General features: G+C 41.6%; 1 protein-coding gene across 4 annotated transcripts in view; it reads left to right on the top strand.

Annotated features, from left to right (window-relative positions):
• AGBL2 (AGBL carboxypeptidase 2) overlaps positions 1-18,470 on the top strand; it is a 95,050-nt gene that overhangs the window by 66,444 nt on the left and 10,136 nt on the right. For 3 of the 4 annotated variants that reach the window (XM_073604425.1, XM_073604429.1, XM_073604428.1), the window contains 6 exons: positions 3,893-3,979; positions 4,302-4,371; positions 4,454-4,540; positions 10,030-10,257; positions 11,015-11,069; positions 14,934-15,070. In XM_073604425.1, the coding sequence (XP_073460526.1) occupies positions 3,893-3,979; positions 4,302-4,371; positions 4,454-4,540; positions 10,030-10,257; positions 11,015-11,069; positions 14,934-15,070 (664 nt within the window). The remainder of the gene's footprint in view (positions 1-3,892; positions 3,980-4,301; positions 4,372-4,453; positions 4,541-10,029; positions 10,258-11,014; positions 11,070-14,933; positions 15,071-18,470) is intronic. The other variant, XM_073604427.1, reaches the window with a different exon arrangement.

The following is an 18,470-nucleotide window of genomic DNA, read 5'->3' as shown; positions in this document are numbered from 1 at the left end:
ATAAATATTTTTAATGGAATTCCACTAGGTCGGTGCACCCTTCTCTTGTTTTTCGTTGTCTTTTAGTACTTTTGGATACCCATGGTCCTGAGGGGGCAGCAAGACTCAAAGTGTGGATCAAAGGACTAAGAGATACAGATTTACTTCCCTTGGGCACAATACCTGAGCGCAGGAGAGTTACTTTTTATGCCAGAAGCTTTATGTTCTAACTGCAGGTTTACTTTTAATTCAAATAATTTGTTTGGGCCAGGCTTGTCCAAATGAACTATTAACTTTACTAACTGAAGCGGCTACAGTCAGAGCTGTATTAACTGTATGTAGCACCGGCCACACACAGTATGCAGCCTTGTGTTTGCTGCCAGAACAAAATCTGGTCTGAGTGCTTCCCAGCCATTCACAGGAAGCCCTGTATTTTTTTAATGAATACAAGGCTTCCAATGATTGGCAGAGGTGGAGATTGTGACATCATCCACCCACCTTTCCACCGTAGCCACAGAGAAGCACTCAGCCCTGCTTGATTTTGTTCTAGCAGCAAACTAAAAAGTCCCCATACTCGCCTGAACACGTTGCTGTATACTATATGAAGCTGATGCTACATACATTTCATACAGCATTGACAGCAGCTGCATCAATTCGTAAAATAAATAATTCATTTGGCCCAAACAAGCTAATTAACCTCTTTCTGACCGGCTCACACCGATATACGTCGGCAGAGTGTCTCTCCTGCGCAAACCGATGTACCTGTATATCAGTCCATAAATGCAAGATAGCAGGAGCATGGCCCTGCAGACTCGATGTCCGCCGGTGGCCCGCGATCGCGGCGAGAGGCAGAACAGGGAACTGCCTATGTAAACAAGACATTTCCCCATTCTGCCTAGTGACATGACCGGGATCTACTACTCCCAGTGATCGGGAGCAGTGACCTCTTTCATGTTTCAGTAAGCCCACCCCCCCTACAGTTAGAACACGCAGAGGGAACACACTTAACCCCTTAATCGCCCCCTAGCATTAACCCCTTCCCAGCCACTTTAATTTGTACATTGATCAGTGCATTTTTATAGCAAAAAAAAGTGTAATTTGGGGTCAGATTTGTCCGCCGCAATGTCGCAGTCCCGCTAAAAATCGCAGATTGCCGCCGTTACCAGTAAAAACAATAAAAATAAATCAATATACGCCTATTGAGATTTTTTTTTTTTTTTTTACCAAAAATATGTAGACGAATATATATCGGCCTAAACCGATGAATAAATATTTTTTTTTTTAATATTTTTTTTTGGATATGTAGTATAGCAGAAAGTAAAACATTTTTTTCAAAATTGTCGGTCTTTTTTGTTTATAGCCCAAAAAATAAAAACCGCAGAGATGATCAAATACCACCAAAAGAAAGCTCTATTTGTGGGAAAAAAAGGACATCAATTTAGTTTGGGTACAGCGTCGCACGACAATTGTCAATAAAAGCGACGCAGTGCCTTATTGCAAAAAATGAAAGTAAACCTGAAATTAGGCTTTAATATTTTTGCATTGTGGAGGATGCAGCAAAAGGAGTAGAGAAGGTTGGATAGACACAGAAGACACATTCTTTCTGCTGAAGTACCCAAACTATAGAATTCGTTATTTATTTTACATTGCAGACAACATAACTGTGTACACAAAGACTTTTTGGTGGAACTGCATATATAATAATAATCCCGTACATAGAACCCCATAAGAGCAATTTCTTCCAAAGGTTACAGTGGAACAACAATATTATAGTCAAGTGAAAGTGGTTCTAAGGGCTTAAGGTTAAAAAACCTTCTAGTATCAGTTGCCCCCCAAATTCTTGTCTGGTTCTTCTTTCGATCCAGGGTTGTGCCCGAGAGCAACATCGCTGCTTTCTCTCTCCTCACAGGCACAGAGGCAGCCAATGGCTCCCTCTGCTGTCAGTCAAATCCTATGAGGAGGAAGCAGGGGGTGGGGCTGAGCCCTGCTGTACGTGTCTATGGCACACACTGACTTGCTCGGGAGCGACCCCACACGTCTTCCCACATTAGCAAGCGCTTGTTATGGGGACAGACACAGAAGAGGAGGTTCAGGTCCTCTCTGTGCAATAAAATTGCACAGAGCAGATGAGTATAACTTGTTTATTATTTTAATTAAAAAAATTAATTTTTCCTTTTTAATAATGCTTGAAAACTCACTCACACTCTAGAGGTGCTCAGGGAAGAAGTCTATTGACCTACCAACATGTTTTAAAGCCTATCTTTGGGGCGAACTAAAATACTTCCTTTCAGTGGGGTTTTCCCTGTACTGCAAAGGTTAAAGGTCTAGGGGGCAGCAAAAAGCACTTTTTACTTATCCAGTGGCTCCCCCTGCTGCCTCTGTGTTCTGTGAATACAAGAAAACGGGAAAAGAGCTGCTGCAGATGGCATAACGGTGGATCAAGAGTAGACTCAGGTAAGGCCTGGTTCACACCTATGCATTTTTTAGTGCATTTTCAGTTTTGAAGAAACACACTGCAGTCCATTTAACATGGTTTCCTATGGATGTAGTTCATATCTGTGCATTTTATGGAAAGGGCCAGGGTTTTTGTTTTTTTTTTCTGGTTTTTGGTTCCATAGACTTCAATGGATCAAAAGTGTGTATTGAAATAGGCAAAATACACCTGCAATATGCAAACAGCAACCTGCATAGGTGTGAAGCAGACCTAATTGTTTTTTGGGGGAGCTACTGTTGAAAGGTTTGTTTTTACCTTAATGCAGAGAATGTGTTAAGGTAAAGTAACCTTTTGCCTTTTTTTTTTTTTCCTGTTCACCTTGTTCTAGCAATGGACCTTATTAAGGAATTCCTGGCTCAAGAATCCCTACCCAAACCTTTATCCACCCTTTTTACCTGCATTTGCTCTCCATTGACTCTCCCAAGATGGACAAACTGTGGGACTTGTGGAGGACGGATTTGCTTGACAGGGCAGACTGGGAGAATTGTCTTGGGGATAAACTACTAATCTCCTTGTGAGATAAGTTAATACAGATAAAATTCTACATAGGGTTTATTACATGCCCCAGAGACTACATAGAATATTTCCCCTGAGGTCACCAGAATGTACCCGCTGTGGTGAAACAACAGGTACATATCTACATAAGTTCTGGGGATGCCCAGGGGTGGCCCGTTTCTGGAGAGAGGTGGTGGAACTTATAAATCACCACCTTGAGCTGGCCCTCCCGACCAATCCTGAGCTGTTTTTAGGTATACAGGAGGACGAACAGAGGCCTAGATGCACTAAGATTTTAATTTCTTATCTATTTTATTATGCAAAAAGAGAAATTATACTTAAGTGGAATTCCTTTCTCCCCCCCTGCATAGCCTCCTGGGGAAAATCTGTTAACGCTGCTCTTCCCATGTTTGGGTTAACCTACATCAGCAGGAACTGTCCTAAAAAGTTTGAGAGGGTGTGGCAGCCATGGACTGCATAGGCGAGCAGTGCCCCCTTTTGTATACCATACACTTGAACGGGTTGGCTTAGTCGAACTACTTAATGATCCCTACATGGTTTTGCTGATGAACATTGTTGTTGTAGATTTATTTTTCATTTGTGTCTGCGGTTGATCTGTTATAAGGAATATGCTTATTTCACTTTCCATTGTCATTGTGTCTTTGCTTAATTCCAATGTTTTACATGTATAACATGCCATTGTTTAAAAAAAAAAAAAGGAACATTCTGTTTTGTAAAAAAAAATAAAGCTGCAGTTTTAAAAATAATCAATTTTTTGGTCTGAAATTTAGATGAATATATTAAAGCTTATATAGGATTTTAGTGATTGGATTTACTTAAAATCAATCACTAAAACACTAAATTTAGTAAAACACTAAATTAATATTTGAGACTTTCTATATTTTTTTTCCTTGATTTTCCTAGGATGTTACTGAATCTACTAACCAAAGAGCCAAATCCACAGTCTCTAAGAGCTCTAGTAAAGGGGATACAGAAAAAAGAAAACGAGAGGTGAGTTAGCACCTGTTAATGTCTTCTTTTTTTATATTTCAGCTGTCTTTCTGTCGGGGATAACTTCTGTCAGTTCCTGGTGACCACATAACTCATGTTGTAAAGCGCTGCGCAAACGGTGCTATATAAAACCTGTATAATAATAATAATAATAAGTAGCGAGGGAAAAATCTATCCAATGGGGTCACAGACAGCATTAAAATTGTTAGCGATTTTAAATATACCCCCAATCTATCCAGAACAACAAAAATATTTTTTAGCTGAGTTTGGAGTTTAAGGCCTAAACTAATTTTACTGATGAAAGTGGTAAATTTGTCTATAGCAGATGAAGTCCCTTGAAAGCGCCTTGTCACAGACTGATATGGTACAGACAGCCGTGGCACCACCTGCAGGTACAAAAAGAGATCACATATGCACAGTTAGTCAAATTTCTCCCTGAATTCTACAAAACTGTTGTTTTTTCCTCATTGATAGAAAAACCCACCCTGTCTTATTCCCGGAAGCCTGAGTCTATTTCTATGAAAACCCAGCTCATCAACAAACTTCCAACTTCCTTTATTGGTAAGTCCCGTTGCCATGTGTATGAGGTACCTGTGGGGCAGCATAGGAAGAAAACCACCCTTAATTTATTTATCATAGTAAAATCACTATAAGAATATACCTGTCATTGCATGCACACGCGTATTGACTACCTCTTTGTTAATAATACCACTCTACGCATTACCAGGTCTGCACAGATACTCCCAATCTCCTGGTCCGATCATGCCCCCATCTTACTTACACTGGACTTAGGAGCCCCTAATCGCAAGCCTTGCCATTGGCAGCTGAATAACTTCCTTTTACAGCACCTCTAATCCAAAATGGAATTGGAGTTCACACTGAAACTGTATTTTCTTGAAAGCAACACCCCCAAGGTATCTCTTTCCACCCTCTGGGAAGCCCATAAGGCAGTCCTCCGGGGGCCACTGCATCACACTCATCTCCGCCATGAAAAAAGATGCTAGGGCTACCAAGTTACAAACAGAAAGGGAACTTGGGGCCCTCGAACTTCGGCTACAGTTATCTCCATCCCTACCCTTACTTAAAAAAATCACCGTCTCCGAATGACACTCAAAGACCCGGCACTAGGACAAGTGGAAAAAACCCTGACTAGGCTGAAACAATTCTACTAAGACAAAGGTAATAAAGCCCACTCCCTATTAGCTAGAAAACTGTCTGACCGCAGTCACACGACTACCCCACGCCAAATTAAAAATAGATCGGGCTGTTTACTATCCCACCCCCGAGACATTGCTCACTCCTTTGAGGAGTTCTATTCTGCTTTATATAATAACCCCAGGATTCCTCATAACCCCCCTCTGATCTCGTTGACTGCATTGATCAATACCTGAAGCGGAGTGGAATCCCCCAACTGCAACCTTTGGATCTTCTCCCCCTCAATGCACCCATCACTGGGAAGGAACTTGAGTCAACCATTAAAAATCTACCCACACGTAAATCCCCTGTCCTAGACTGCCTCCCTTAAGAATACTACAAATCCTTTCTCCCCCTCTTAATTTCACATATGTGTAAGCTTTTTAACGCTTTCCTTCAGCAGACCCCCATACCCTCAGATTACATAGTTACATAGTTACATAGTAGGTGAGGTTGAAAAAAGACACAAGTCCATCAAGTCTAACCTATTTGTGATTATGTGTCAGTATGTGTCAGATTATGTGTCAGATATGCAGAGATCCTTCCTAACTCTGATTCCGAATCCAGATAAGGACCCCTCTCTATGTGCTAGCTACAGGCCTATAGCACTTCTGAACTCTGACCTGAAAATCTTTACCAAGCTTCTCTCAATTCCCTTGAATTCGGTCCTTCCCTCCTCTAATTCACAAAGATCAGGTATGCTTTGTCCCTCTCCGCCAGGCAGGTGACAACACAAGGAGGGTCATAGACTTAATTGACGTGGCAAACAGGGATGGTCTGGGGTCCTTAGTACTAAGCTTGGATGCAGAAAAGGCTTTTGACCATCTTGACTGGCCTTTCCTGTTTGCCACGTTGCGCTATATGGGATTTCGGGGACCTTTCCTAGAAGCTATTTCACACCTTTATATCAACCCTAAATCCTAAGTGAAGACCCCCTTCGCCCTATCTTCCTCCTTCCCAGTCACTAATGGTACCTGCCAGGGGTGCCCGCTCTCACCCCTACTGTTTGCGCTTTGTGTTTGGCAGCATCCATCTGCGGAACCCTAGACATTTGGGACATATCGGTCAGGGGAAAGGAGTTTAAGTTGTCACTGTTAAGTATGACGACATCATACTTACCTTGACTCAGCCCAGGATTTCCTTGCCTAATCTGCACGCTGAGCTGGACACCTATAGGTCCCTCTTGGGTTATAAAATGAATGCTTCCAAATCAGAGGCCCTCCCGATTTAATATCTCTGCTGGAGAAGTCCACCACCTGCAAAAGAGTTTCCACTATAACTGGAAGACCTCGGCCATGAAATATCTGGGGGTACACCTTATCCCGACCTTCGCCACCCTATACCAAGCAAACTTCCCCCCTCTATTTCAATCCATACGGGAACTACTACAAAAATGGAAAACTCACCACATATCCCTCCTGCGGCGTGTGGCCTCAGTCAAAATGACCATCCTCCCTAAATTCTTATACTTATTTTAAACACTGCATTTTCCTGTCCCCTATGCGCACTTGGGAACACTCCAAGCGGATTTGATATGCATTATTTGGAACTATAAGAGACATAGGATTCTCCGTTCAGTATTAATGATGTCCAGATCTGATGGGAGACTAGCGTTCCCTAACCTTGTATATTATTACCAAGCGACCCAACTGCACGCCATAACCTCCTGGTTCCCTCAATAATCCTATAATAAGTGGACGGAGTTTGAAAAACCATGCACCCGAACAGTTTGCTCTGGAATGCAAGTGCGGAGGTGGACCCAGGTAAGCTCTTGGGATCCATGTCTCAACTCAGATCGCTTTGGCACAAACTATCTCGCGAACATGAGCTCTGCTCTGCAAAATCGCTCCTAACTTCCTTTATCTGCAACCCCAGGCTGCCTGCTAGTCTCACTCACCAGATGTCCTCTCCTTGGGTGACACAGAACTTTTTCCACTTTGGACAGTTGGTAGACCCTAGAACTCGTAAACTACTAACACTTGCTGAACTTCAATATAAATATGAGTTACCTGGCCAGGTGTTCTATGGATTTTTTTCAAATACGCCACTATGCCCAAACCATTGCCCCAAATTTACAATTCTCAGCACCATCCCTTTTTGAGCGCATAATCTTGGAGGGATCCGCACGTCGGGGCCTGATCTCCGACATATATCAGCTAATTAATGCCTATTCTATACCAAACCAGGGTAAACATGCCTATATGCTCTGTTGGGAAAAGATACTAGGTGAAGAAATCCCTGAGATGACGTGGCGGACCATCGGGTAGCTAAGAGCTCCTTTTGCACGCTTTACAAGGAAAACGCCTATAAAATCCTTTACTTTTGGTACTTGACTCCAGACGTGCTCCACGCCATCTATCCATCTAGCTCTAATCGATGCTGGCGTTGTCAAAGGGATAAAGGTACTCTTAACCATATCTATTGGAGCTGTCCCCTGATAGTGCCCTTCTGGCATTCAACACAGCACCTGCTGTCCCGCCTATTTGAGGTGCCGGTTCCCTTGACATCAACATTTTTCTGCTTGGTGTATCGTCACTACAAATTCCCAAACCGTACAAGAAACTACTCAGACACATCCTTACTGCTGCATGCTGTCTGGTTCCCCTCAACTGGAAGCGGAGCTCCCCGCCTTCCCAAGACGCTCTGTATGCCAGAATAAAAGACGTGGAGCTAATGGAAAAAATTACATCTAGACTACAGGATAGGCTGGAAATACATGATACGGTCTGGGAGCTATGGCATCTTTGAGAGGACCCCTCTTGAGCCGGTGGATGAGCTAATGTGTAATTTCCCTGTCATTCTTTCATCTACCCTTTTCTCCAAATCTCTCCTTTTACCTACCTTTCTTCTTCTTCTTTTCTCACACTCTCTTCTACATCATACGTTTTTATCTCAGCTGTGGCAAACTATATATATGTTACCTAACAGTTCATGGTATGACCTAGCAAGGAGATTGCGCCAATTGTTACTACATTGCTTGAATTTGCTGTACCCATGTTTCAGTATTACTTGGAGCTTACTTTGTTCTGTTTTTGTCCTATTCTCTGAGAGATAACAAATAAAAACTGTTATTTGAAAAAAAGAATATACCTTTTGCACTTATATACATTTAACCAACCAATCATTAACAAATCCTAAAGAAAAAAAACGAAAAAAGTCCTTTTCATAATAGCATAGCTCTCAACTGTGACTGTTTTAGAACAAAGTCCCTCTTTCCTCCTCATTTGTCCCTGATTCTGGTCTTTCAAAAGTGTTTTACAGTGCTAAACGTTTCATCCAATTTCTAAATTGCTGCATTTGTAAATTTATATATATATGCCCCCAATATAGTTACATATCGTAACATAGTAGGTGAGGTCGAAAAAAGACACAAGTCCATCAAGTCCAACCTATGTGTGTGATTATGTGTCAGTTTTACATTGTATATCCCTGTATGTTGCAGTCGTTCAGGTGCTTATCTAATAGTTTCTTGAAACTATCGATGGCCCCCGCTGAAACCACCACCTGTGGAAGGGAATTCCACATCCTTGCCGCTCTTACAGCAAAGAACCCTCTACATAGTTTAAGGTTAAACCTCTTTTCTTCCAATTTTAATGAGTGGCCACGAGTCTTATTAATCTCCCTTCTGCGAAAAAGTTTTATCCCTATTGTGGGGTCACCAGTACGGTATTTGTAAATTGAAATCATATCCCCTCTCAAGCGTCTCTTCTCCAGAGAGAATAAGTTCAGTGCTCGCAACCTTTCCTCATAACTAATATCCTCCAGACCCTTTATTAGCTTTGTTGCCCTTCTTTGTACTCGCTCCATTTCCAGTACATCCTTCCTGAGGACTTGCTTCCCAAAACTGGACAGCATACTCTAGGTGCGGCAATCATATCCCATCTCAATATAAAGACATAGTAGTGGTAAAAAAAAAAACACTTGTGGGTTTAACAATTTTTTATTTTTTTTGTAAACTTCTCCTTTAAGGGGGTGTGGCAGGCAGTGTGTCCTATGCCTACATACCTTTGCTAATAAGTGTTCCTCGTTCCCATCTGTAAATGTTTCCTAAAATTGACTTTATTAATATAATATTGTACTTGCATAGAGATGTATACGATTGCACATTGAATAAAACAATCCGGCCTGCATATAAGGCTAAAACCCTCTCACTTACGGTTATGCGATGACGTCAGCATGAGGCTCTGCCCAATGCCCTGGAAAAAGACGTTTATGATGAAACATGTCGATTGGAGCCTTGTGTGCCAGCTGGATTGTTTTATTAAATGCACAATTGTATACATCTCTATGTAAGTGCAATATTACCTTCTGAAAGTTGATTTTAAGAAAGACTTGTGCTATGTGGAGTATGTATGTTTCCGCTGAGAGTGTAGAGCAGTGTGAGTGAGAACTATAGTAGCGCTTTGCTGGATCCCTTTCTTATCTGGTGGGACGATCTTTGAGACTGGAGGTGGAAGGCGATACAATCAGGATATATTGAATACAAGTGTTTTTTTTTTACTTCTCTTTTAATAGAGGGTCAAAATTAGCTGGTAAGCTTATATCTATCCCTGGTGGTGGAGGCGATCGCATGGATCTGTTGGATGTGTCTGTGTTGGTGGATTTGAGCTATATACCGTATATCCAGAGTGGACTCACCCTTCTTCACAAGGACTTTCCTGTTATTTATACATTTCTGTGGCTTCACACACTATTGTAAAAGGGACATTTTTCTTTTTTGTTTAGGATTTGTTAATGATTAGTTGGTTAAATGTATTTTAGCCCAACCGGTATATTCTAATACCTGTGGGGAATAGCAAGGAAACTGATGCTATGAAATCTACTGACAATTTACAGTCTGAATTCTTATCCACCAGGTGATTTCTCCATGATTGATCATGTGTGTCCTCGCCATAGTACAAAAAAGACACAGGAAACAGTTAATAGCAATCGGCTTCCTCTCATAGTAACAGTAATTCAGAGAACCACCTTACCTCCGTTACCTAAGGATTCATCACCGATCAAACAGCATCCACCACCTTTCCATGCCATGCTTGATTTCAACAATGACAAAAGCCAAGTGACTGATCACGTGCTCAAAAGAGGTTCGTACAATTCTAACAACTGTATCCTATGCCCAAGCAATACAGCAGAGAGTAATGGGAAGTGCAGAAACCTCTAGCAACCAGTCAGAAGTCATATTTTACTGATCTGGCTTTATTAAACTTAAATATGGCTGATATGGGTTTCTGCAGTTTTGCATACTACCATTACTAATTGCACGATTTATAGTGATTCTAAAGGCAGAAGGTTTTTTTGTCTTAATGCATTCTCTGCATTAAGGTAAACCTCCCAGTCCTCCCCTTAAACTTATCTGAGCCTGATCTCGATCTAGATTTGTACCTGAGGGCATTGACTCTCCCTGTCCTCACTGGACAAAGAGGCAGCAGCAGGATATTGCTGTCAATCGTGGCCAGTGACAGAGAGTAGGGGGATGGGGATGGGCCGCGCTGTGTGTGTGTCACTGGACACGCACACCGTGCGGCTTGGGATCGAGCCCAAATCAGTGCCTCCATAGCAAGTGGCTTGCTATGGGGGAACTCAGCAGGGGGGAGGAGCCAGGAGCACTGGCAGGGGACCCGAGAAAAGGAGAATCTGGGCTGCTCTGTGCAAAACCACTGCACAGAGCAGTTAAGTATAACATGATAATTTTTTATGTTAGGATTACAGTCATTTCAATTGAATAAGTATCTGTTTCATCCTACCTTGCTGGCAGGGCACTCATTTTCAAAACCGCTACAGAGAGATGGATTGTCTATGTCTGATGTATTCTCTTTTTCATTTTCTCTGTTTCTCAATCAGACAAGCCGGTTATATCAAGGAGTCTGGTACCTTCTGTGGGAACAAAATCATACAGGTAAACTACAAAGAGAAAGCATACATAAAGGTTGATAGTGTAGAGGTTAAAATGTATGTTTAATAAACTAAAAACAAGCACGTAAAAGAAGTTCATTGCTAGGAACCTGACCTAAAAGGTTCCTGTTGTACCAGGTCTGAAGTCCCAGCACCTTGAGATGTTTGCAAGTAGCTGTGTTGGTCTCCAGATTAATCAATGTATCCCTGTAGAGCTCGCCTAGATCCTAGGTTAATAATAAGTAAATGACAAGTGAGAAGTAGATTGTAAGCTCTAACGAGCAGGGCCTTCTGATTCCTACTATATTAAATTGTATTGTAATTGTACTGTCTGCCCCTATGTTGTAAAGCACTGCGCAAACTGTTGGCGCTATATACAGTGGATATAAAAAGTCTACACACCCCGGTTAAAATGTCAGGTTTCTGTGATGTAAAAAACTGAGACAAAGATAAATAATTTCAGAACTGTTTCCACCTTTAATCTGACCTATAAACTGTACAACTCAGTTGAACAACAAACTGAAATCGTTTAGGTGGAGGGAAGTAAAAATAAAAAACTAAAATAATATGGTTGCATAAGTGTGCACACCCTTAAACCAATACCTCTTCAAATCACCCCACAGATTTTCAATCGGATTCAGGTCTGGGCTCTGGTTGGGCCATTCCAAAACTTGAATCTTCTTCTGGTGAAGCCATTCCTTTGTTGATTTGGATGTATGCTTTGGGTCGTTGTCATGCTGAAAGATGAAGTTTCTCTTCATGTTCAGCTTTCTAGCAGAAGCCTGAAGGTTTTGTGCCGATGTTGACTGGTATTTGGAACTGTTCATAATTCCCTCTACCTTGACTAAGGCACCTGTTCCAGCTGAAGAAAAACAGCCCTAAAGCATGATGCTGCCACCACCATGCTTCACTGTTCGTATGGTGTTCTTTTGGTGATGTGCAGTGTTGTTTTTGCGCCAAACATATCTTTTGGAATTATGGCCAAAAAGTTCAACCTTGGTTTCATCAGACCATAACACATTTTCCCACATGCTTTTGGGAGACTTCAGATGTATTTAGCCAGGCTTGGATGTTTTTCTTCATAAGAAAAGGCTTACATTCCGCCACTCTACCCCATAGCCCAGGCATATGAAAAATATGGGAGATTGTTGTCACATATACCACACAGCCAGTACTTGCCAGATATTCCTGCAGCTCTTTTAATGTTGCTGTAGGCCTCTTGGAAGCCTTCCTGACCAGTTTTCTTCTTGTCTTTTCATCAATTTTGGAGGGATGTCCAGTTCTTGGTAATGTCACTGTTGTGCCACATTTTCTCCACTTGATGATGACTGTCTTCACTGTGTTCCACGGTATATCTAATACCTTGGAAATTCTTTTGTACCCTTCTTCTGACTGATACCTTTTAACAATAAGATCCTTCTGCTTTGGGAGCTCTCTGCGGACCATGGCTTTTGCTGTAGAATGCGACTAGGAAAATGTCAGGAAAGACCTACTAGAACAGCTGAACTTTATTTGGGGTTAATCAGAGACACTTTAAATGATCACAGGTGTGTACTGACTCCTGTTTAACATGAGGTTGAATGTGATTGCTTAATTCTGAACACAGCTATATCCCCAGTTGAAAGAGGGTGTGTACACTTATGCAACCTATGCAACCACATTATTTTAGTTTTTTTTATTTTATACGGAGTTGGCCAGAACCAGCTCTTGAGGGAGTCTCTTCCACATTTTCACAGCTCCTGTGAAGAAACCTTTCGGTATTTATAGATTAAATGTATTTTCCTCCAGATGCAAAGAGTGGCCCCTTGTCCTCTGTGATGATCTTAAGGTGAAAAGCTCTACACCAAGTACACTATATGGACCACTTATGTATTTGTACATGTTGATCATATCCCCCCTTAATCTCCTCTTCTCTAGAGAGAATAAATTTAGTTTCTCTCTTTACCCATAGCTGAGCTCCTCCATGCCTCTTATCAGTTTGGTTGCCCTTCTCTGCACACTTTCTCCAGTTCCCCGATATCCTTTTTGTGAAGAATGCCCAAAACTGAACTGCATATTCCAGATGAGGTCTTACTAATGATTTGTACAGGGACAAAATGATATCCCTCTCTCTACGGCCCATACTCCTTTTAATACATTCAATACAAGAAAGGACTTTGCCGCTTTGGAAACCGCAGCTTGGCATTGCATGCTATTATTAAGCTTATGATCTACCGGAACACCCAGATCCTTCTTCACCACTGATTCCCCCAGTTGTTCTCTCCCTAGTATGTATGATGCATGCATATTCTTAGCCTCCCAAGTGCATAACTTTACATTTATCAACATTAAACCTCATTTTCCACACAGTTGCCCAATTAAACAGTGCATTGAGGTCAGCTTGTAAGTTGGAAACATCCTGTAAGGAAGTTATTCCACTGCATAGTTTGGTGTCATCTGCAAACACCGTTGTGTTCAAAGTAAAATTTCCCTACCTGTAAGTTCCACCCCCTCCTGTGATAACTGCACTCCTCCATAGAGCAGATGTCACAGGATTGCTATATCGGATTATACACAAAGTTTGATTACCAGCCCCTATGTCCAAGGGCTAGTAATCTCCCGGAAGCAGGAAATGTGGGTAAGGGGTCATAAACAAACTGTGTACAGTTGGATGTAGGCATGATCCAGTAACATTTGATCTACGGAGGAGCGCAGCTATGACAGGAAGGGGGAAAATGCAGCACCGTCTGCACCTCCCTTTGTCTCTCATGTGTGCCGCTGTCATGTCTCTCCAAAACGTTTAGTTTACTCCACCCCCTGTCCTGGCCCTGAGTGCGGGGATGGGGAGAGAAGCTCAGTGGGCCAGACTCAATGTCCATGGGGGGGGTGGCCTGGGGAGGGGCACAACTGAAATCTGGGGGGTGTAGCCCACCCCAGCGCCACCCCTAGATCCGGCCATGGACAGGGATATGGACTTTCCCTCTTTGGCAGCACTTATGCTTGGTAATTGGCCCGGAGTTATCACAAGGAGCAATTCACATGCTGCTCCATACCCAGGAGGACTTGATGTTGAGATCGGGACTCTGTTTCGGCCAAACCGTCACATCCAGGACTCCTTGTTCTTCTTTACGTAGAAGATAGTTCTTAATGACATTGACTGCATGTTTTGGGGTCATTGTCCTGCTGCAGAATACATTTAGGGCCAATCACACGCCTCCCTAATGGTATGGCATGATAGATAAGTATCTGCCTGTATTTCTCAGCATTGAGGACACCATTGATCCTGACCAAATCCCCAACTCAATTTTCAGAGATGCAGCACTAAACTTGCAAGGAGCCACCACCATGCTTCACTCTTTCCTACAGACCTTTATTATTGTACCATTCTCTAATCCTTCACCAACAAACTGCCTCCTGCTACAGCCAAACATTTCACATTATGACTCATCAGTCCAGAGCACTTGCTGCCATTTTTCTGCACCCCGGTGTCTGTGTTTTCATGCAAAGGACATGGAAACAAGGCTAAGCGGCTCAACTATGCACGAAAACATAGCAACTGGGGTGCAGTTGATAAAAATAAACTATTAACACTTCTATTTCTGAAAGCATTCTTAATTTACAGCATTTTTTTCACTCCTGCCTAAAACTTTTGCACAGTACTGTATGTTGAAGCAGGCGGCATACCTGCTTTTTGAGACCACGCTGAACTTGGCAGCAAGGGATTGATCAGTGAAAAATTGCGTGGGCTTCTTTAGATTAGAACAGATGCATTAAGGGGAAAAAAAAGAACAGATGCAATGTTGATTGTATAGCAATTGCTGTCATGTGATTGATTTTACTTGTTTTAGTTGAACTTTAACAGGCTCTTGTATAATAAATCCTGTTTTAGCTATGCAACAACTGTAGATAAACTGAAAAGCTCCGAAGCATCTAGTTCAACCATTGATCTACAGCTCGGTCTCAGCCCAAAGACCCGCATGACCAACAGATTCCGCCCGGATTCAGTCATCACTCTCGTGACTTCAGGTGAGTGGGGGGGGGCTTTATTTATATATATATATATATATATATATATATATATATATATATATATATATATATATATATATATATATATATATATATATATATATATTAAAATATATAAATAAATTCTTTAAAGCGTTTGTTAACCCAAAAGAAAAAAAAAACAGATCCTGTTCCCTTTAGCTCCCTTGCGGTTTTCCCGAGTGTGGCTCGAAGTTAAATTTCAGTACTATTACCATTAGCCACACTCAGGATTGCTTTGCAGGATCCTGGTGCAGGGTACTTACCTTGTCCCCAGGATCCTGCGATGTCCCCCCGCTGTGTCCTCCGCCCCAATATCTTGTGTGCCGAGCTCCGTTCCCTGCGAGCGTCGCGACGCATGGGGCGGAGCCCGGCGGCAAATTCAAAAAATTGAAAATTTATAATACATACAGTACACTGTAATCTACTGTATTACTGAAATTATTTCACCTCCCTTTTGTCCCCAGTGCTTTGTCCAATGCCCTGCATGCAGTTTTATATGATATATACTGTTCTTTCTGCCTGGAAACTTGAGATTGTCCATAGCAACCAAAAAGTGTCCCTTTATGTCAAAAGTGGTTTTAGACCAGCTAGAAAACAGTGATAGTAAATTAGAACACTTGCAGAATTGAGCGATAGTGAATCATGGGGAAATTCATTTTATTATTATTATTATATTATTATTTTTTATAGTTATTTATTATATTATCATTTATGATTTTGTGTTTCAAACTTTATCATACCCGGGATATCTACTAGACTCTTGTTTGGACAGATTCATGTGTGTTTTTGCAGTATTACAGGCCTACAATATAAAACGCCAATTTTCTATGCAAAACAATTGTACCGCTTTGAGACGCAAAAATCTGACATAATCATACCGACAGGGAGGCTACAGCAAATTTTTACAGCACAGCGCTTGTGCTGTGTAATTTGGCCTCCTGTAACACCTAAACAACCTGTCTAATCCTGCCTGGCTATACACTCCCCCCTGTAAACTGACCACGGCGCATCATTGCTGCTGAGCCCTTAAAATGGGGTCAGTTTACAAGCTTCTGTCCTCCGTAGCCCTCTTTTGTCCTCCTTTGTGCTCCCTCCCTGTCTATCTGCTCGTGTCAGCGCCCGCCCCCTCTGCTCCTGCTGCTGTTTTTATATTTAAAATTAAATGCTCCCATCCCCTCTCTATTATAAGAATAAGTCCCCATGTGTCTGTGTTATATAATAAAAATGCTTATCTGTACCGATAACACAGTGGCTCCCTGCGATCATGTGACTCCTCGGCTCTCTCTCTCCTCCCCGGCTGATGTCAGCGGCAGTGCTAGGCCACGCCCACTGGAACTGTCAGCCATGCAGAGGAGAGAAGACACCTGAGCGCAGGAAGACACTGTGTTATCGGTACAGATAAGCATATTTATTATATAACACAGGCACAGGGAAACTTATTGTTATTATACAGAGGGGATGGGAGCATTTTATAGAAGTGGCTTAACAACCACTTTAAGGATGGGGATTGGGGGGTCAAAAAAAAAAACTCCTGTGTTTAGCTTTTCTAAATGCAGGAGAAGTCATCTGGGAAACAACTTCTATGCTTCCCAGATCACTTTTCCCTTCTTTTTTGATATTCCTACTTTAAAGCGGGTTTGGACACTTTTTTATTTATTTAAATTTTTTTTAACAAGCAATTTTAGTAAATTTTTTGGGGTTTGTGGAATATACAACAGGGCATGGAAAAAAACATACAAAATAAGAGTAAAGTGCAAACCATTCCATACAAAGACCAAAAGCATTCAGAACCAGGTTCAGGTTATAGTACATAACTAGCTCGAAGGCATATATATTAAGAGGCATAAGGGTTGATTTACTAAAACTGGAGAGTGGAGATACATGGGATCTATACCTGGCCTCTACCCCACTGTTATCGGTTTCCGCCTCGGAAACACGTTCCCATCTCTACCTATTACACAGGGCGTATAGGACCCAGTTCAGCTTTATAAATGGAGTAACAGAAGTTCACCACTATGTCCAAAATGTGAAAGAGATAATGGAGACTTGTTACACATGATTTGGAGGTGCCCCAAATTATTCCGCTATTGGGCAGGGGTTATTTCTACGATATCACAAGTATTTCAGTTACACCCCTCAAATGATCCCATTGTCTATTTACTGGGAGCTTTGGGAGAGGAAACACTCCACAGGGACATGTGACGGTACTGAGATTATTTTAGCTCGCTCGCAAATTGATAGCACGATATTGGATATCACCTCATGTGCCCACTAGGAAACGATGGGTAGAACAAGTGAATAGTATGCTGATGCTGGAAAAATTCACATATCAGCATAGAAACGTGCCCCAAAAATCGTATAAATTGTGGGAACCATGGTTAGACTCACCAGGCCTTGCACCCCAACAATTAATTAGGGAAAGACTTCTCCAGGCTAACTTTGTAGAGTCATTTATGTTAATGGAATGTTGAGCACTAAGGGTAAGGAACTTCATTTTGCACATAGCTCTATATTTAAGGTCACGATTCTCAGAATCAGTTTTACGACCCCTTGTTGTTTAAGTTTCTTCTCTTTTTTTTTTTTTTTTTATAAAAAGTGTCTTATCCACAAATGCATTAGTATGATAAAATTGCATATAGGCGATGTGATTGTTATTGTAATATTGGATCATATTATATTTGTAACCTTTATGCTGCCTTTAGGCCCAACACCTTCAAAATATTCTTATGTTGATACTTGTTTTTTTTTCAATAAAAACCTTTAGTTTAAACAAAAAACAAAAAAAAAACTGGAGAGTGCAAAATCTGGTGCAGCTCAGCATAGAAACCAATCGGCTTCCGTTTTTTTTTTTTTTTGTTAAAACTTAATTGAACAAGCTGAAGTTAGAAGCGGATTGGCTACCATGCACAGCTGGCCCGATCTTGCACTTTCCAGTTTTAGCAAATCAACCCCATAGTGTACAGACATTCAAAGATAGGTTTAAATGCATTTAGTCACTAAAGTGTCTAATCGGATCCTGGACAAACAAAATTCTGTCTCCTCTAATTGCAGCTAAACTGACTGTACATTAACACACAGTGTGAACAGTACCATTGAAAAATGAATGCATTTATAAATTTTATAAAAACGACTTGTGTGAATGAGGCCTAAAGGGATGCAGATGCTGTAGTTATTCCTCATTGCAATACTGGGACTGCACCAGGTGATTATAATGAAGGCAGAGTCTCCTCTGCCTTTAAAGCACACCTGTGGCATTACAGTGTTCTAAAATATTCTAAACAGACAGTTAGGCCGGGTTCACACTGGTACGACAAACGCTCCGACATTGGGAGCTCATGTCGCGTGACGTGTGAAAAACAATGTTTCCCTATGGGAG

The sequence above is a fragment of the Aquarana catesbeiana genome, linkage group LG11 (genome assembly GCF_042186555.1).
Source record: "Aquarana catesbeiana isolate 2022-GZ linkage group LG11, ASM4218655v1, whole genome shotgun sequence".
Classification (NCBI taxonomy): domain Eukaryota; kingdom Metazoa; phylum Chordata; class Amphibia; order Anura; family Ranidae; genus Aquarana; species Aquarana catesbeiana.
The sequence above is the reverse complement of the archived record's forward strand: the minus strand, read 5'-3'. Positions and strand labels throughout refer to the sequence as shown.